Consider the following 3,875-nt stretch of genomic DNA (forward strand, 5'->3'; position numbering starts at 1 on the left):
CCTGTTTTATGTACAAACCAGAGAGATCTGGCCTCTTACACTTATCCTACAATGTCATTTAAAAAATAAACATTGAAATCTGGAAGCTTTGAGATAATCTATAATTAATTCGAAACACTATGAATAAATAAGGATTACATTTGATAGAATAAAGTGAATGCTAAAAGGTTAAAAAAACCCAGCCACATTAGGTCTAAATATTTTCCCTGTTTTATGTACAAACCAGAGAGATCTGGCCTCTTACACTTATCCTACAATGTCATTTAAAAAATAAACATTGAAATCTGGAAGCTATGAATTAATGTATGATTAATTCAAAATAATGAGAATAAACAAGGATTATATTTTGATAGGGTAATCCGAATGCTAAAAGGATTAATTATCCATGAAAAGCTCATGATCTCATTCACCAATAAACTGTTTTTAGCTCCTGTAATTAATCCTTTAAAGCAGGTGTTGAGCAAGGTATTCTACTCACCTGGCATTGCTGAAGTCACCTTCTTTGCGGACATCCCATATACGTATTGAGGAATCAAGACCACCTAAAAAAAAAACGAAAAAAAAACACATGGAGAATATACCTTCAACATGGTTTTAATTGTGTGTGTGTGCTTGTTTTATGGGTTTGCAAGAGGAGGAGGGACAGTGCCCAGCCTCGTCATTATTAACCTGGTGTTTGAAACATAAATTAACATGAAATTTTGATGGAAAATCCTAATTTAGATCATTTTAACCCTTTTGTTTGCATATTTCTGTTGGAATACACTGCTTCTGTTTCAACAAATTTTGAAAATAATAAAGAGTTTAGTAAAATAACTTTGTCATCATTAAACTGGCGTTTGAAGCATAAATTACTATAAAATTTTGATGGAAGATTTTAATTTAGATCACTTTAAAACTGGAAGTTTATGCCATAGAACTCAGAATGGTCTTAGGCAGGTTGGTACCAAAAATGGTTAATTGAAGAATTTCAATTAATTGAATTCAGGGATGAAATGAAGATATATTTCTGGGAATGTCCAGAGGGTTGTTTGGCTTGCTATAAACAGCAGCCAAATCTTGCTGGAATAATCAGCCTACCATTTTAAAGAATGAAGAACTTATTATTAGACAATGAGTAAGTCATGCAAAGATGAGAGGGTCATGGCTAGAATGTCTTTGATCATAGATCTACTCAAGCACAACTGACCTGAGGCTCCATTGGATTGTATTATCTATGTTCAGTCGACTGCAGAACAAGGGCCTCAGCATGTTCTCTCCACCAACCACAGTCTGATGTGGAGGCCATGAATTTGAGCCTGAGATAATACTGGTTTGATGAGCCCACTCTGCCACGCTGGTTCGACATGGCTTGGCAGGGGGGATGCAGTTTTTTTATATTCTTACCCACGAGTAGTTAAGCTGATTACATCGACCCCAGTGCTCCACTGGTATTTATTTTATTGACCCCAAAAGGCAAAGTTGACCTCAGTGGAATTTGAATACAGAATATAAGGATGGATAAAATACCACTAAGCATTTTACCTGGCGTGCTAACAATAGATTTTTGTGAAAGTATTTTAATTATGATAAAAACAAACAAAAAAATAAAATGAGGAAACTAAAAATTTTCTCATTTACAAAATTCTTTCAGGAAAAAATTAAAAAAGAAAATGAAATATCTAAGCAATTTTTCAAAAATTGCAAAAGCATTTAAAATTCCTCAAAGACTCACCTGATGCTAACATAGAACCATCGCGACAAAAAGTCAAAGAATAGACCGTATCTACATGGCCACGGAACTCTTTGAACAAATTACCAGTGTTCAGATCCCAGATTCGGATTTTCTTGTCATCCCCTACGGAAAAAGGTAAAAGAAAAACAAGAAAAAACAATAACAATGAAAATAACAAACTGTCTTTGAATTATTTTATCTCTTGTTGTTGTTGTTTTTGTTGTGTATAGATGCAGGGGTGGTCGTGTGGATACGAAGCTTGCTTTCCAACCAGATCATTTCAGGCTCAGTCCCATGCTGGGGCACTTTGGGCAAAGCATCTACTGCTACAGCCCCGTGCTATTCAAAGCCTTCTGAGTGGATCTGGTTGGTAGAGACTGAAAGAAGCCTCTCTCTGTGTGTGTGTGTGTGTGTATGTCTTCTTGGCCTGTCACCATGGTAACAGTTGTAAATGAGAACCACTGTCATCCTTAGCACTCTGTCGGTTACGTTGACGAGGATTTCAGTTGATCCGATCAACAGAACAGCCTGCTCGTGAAATTAACATGCAAGGGGCTGAGCACTCCACAGACATATATGTACCCTTAACATAGTTCTCGGGGAGGTTCAGTGTGAGACAAAATGTGACAATGATGACCCCTTAAATTACAGGTACAACTCATTTTTGCCAGTTGAATAGACTGGAGCAACATGAAATAAAGCGTCTTGCTCAAGGACACAACACACTGCCAGGAATTGAACTCACGATCTTATGATCCTTAGCCGAATACCCTAACCACTAAGCCACGTGCCTTCACTGCCATAGAAGCAGTGTCATAATAGGGTTAACAGTTTTCAGCCCTCAGTCAAACCGTCCAACCCATACCAGCATGGAAAGCGGATGTTAAACGATGATGATGATGATGATGCACACATAGAAGAGAAAAGAAGAATTACCAGAGGTGGCCAAATATTGCCCGTTAGGAGAAAATGCCATGGCAAGTACCGTTCCTCGATGACCCTGCATTAGTCGGACACACTTGCCGTCATTGATACTCCAGAGTCGGACACTCCTATCACTTGAACCAGTAGCTACGTACATACCATTCGGATGAAACTTTACTCGCTGAAAGAAACGGAGAAAAGGCAAAAAAATTGAATTAAAAATAACTTATTCAATTTATGACACAGGATCAGCAAATTTAGAAGGAGGATGTGAAGTTAATTACATGGATCCAAATACATTTATGTCAAAATAAATGACAGGTTGGTCCTGCCTGGAACAAAGGTCAGTGATCACACATCAGGCCCAAGTCCACCTATTCAAAAAAACACTATGACAAAGGCATTTCATTAATGTAGTAATCATAAAATACTGGACTAATACAATGGCTGTGAGGTTGAGGTGATAGATTATTAAGTACGTGGTCAAGAGTTCAAACCTCACCACTACCAGTACTGCGTTTTATCGTTAAATAAGACCCATAAGCCTGTTTGCTTTACAGACATGAAACAAGTTCTATGCCTTTCCTTCATCACAAACTCACTGATTAACAGTAACCAATATTGAAACGCCACAAATCAGGCTTCGATTAACAATATAATAACCTTCAAGCAATAATGAAAAAAGCATGGAAAGAAAATTTTCTGAGAGCTTACGCTGACGTCCAATGTGTGTCCGGCAAAGGTACGCACAGGGAAGATTCGATCCGTTGACCACAGTTTGGCAGTGCGATCACATGAACCACTTACAAACATACTGCTCACTCGACTGAAATGACAAGAGATTTAACGAAGAAATTAGCAGAGTTTATTTTGCAACAAACTGGTTCTTCCTTAGGTATAACCACAGAAAGACATCAATACATAAGCCACAAGCCCCACTATTCCCATAATTATTGTGACCCCTACACTCATCCCCATCACCATCACCCACCTATTTACCCCATTCGGACAAAAACCCCTTATGAGCAAACACTCACCATACATCAATGTCCCAGACAGGATAATTATGACCAGCATAACGAACGGTGTTACAGCAGTTTTCTAGGTTCCATAAACGAACTGAAATGTAGAATCATTAAAATGTTAGTGTCAAAATAACCATAGACAAAACAGTTGTATGTACATATATATGTGTGAGTATATATATATATATATATATATATATATATATATATAT

General features: G+C 37.3%; 1 protein-coding gene across 1 annotated transcript in view; it reads right to left on the minus strand.

Moving 5' to 3' along the window:
• The window catches only part of LOC106884287 (TAF5-like RNA polymerase II p300/CBP-associated factor-associated factor 65 kDa subunit 5L), a 20,737-nt gene that overhangs the window by 2,623 nt on the left and 14,239 nt on the right, over positions 1–3,875 (minus strand). Inside the window, exons 10-14 of the mRNA XM_014935589.2 lie at positions 3,676–3,757; positions 3,353–3,464; positions 2,651–2,819; positions 1,715–1,837; positions 479–542 (exon numbers count right to left, since the gene is read on the minus strand). Coding sequence (XP_014791075.1) covers positions 479–542; positions 1,715–1,837; positions 2,651–2,819; positions 3,353–3,464; positions 3,676–3,757 — 550 coding nt within the window. The remainder of the gene's footprint in view (positions 1–478; positions 543–1,714; positions 1,838–2,650; positions 2,820–3,352; positions 3,465–3,675; positions 3,758–3,875) is intronic.

Source organism: Octopus bimaculoides, chromosome 24, assembly GCF_001194135.2.
Source record: "Octopus bimaculoides isolate UCB-OBI-ISO-001 chromosome 24, ASM119413v2, whole genome shotgun sequence".
In the NCBI taxonomy this organism is placed as follows: Eukaryota; Metazoa; Mollusca; class Cephalopoda; order Octopoda; family Octopodidae; genus Octopus; species Octopus bimaculoides.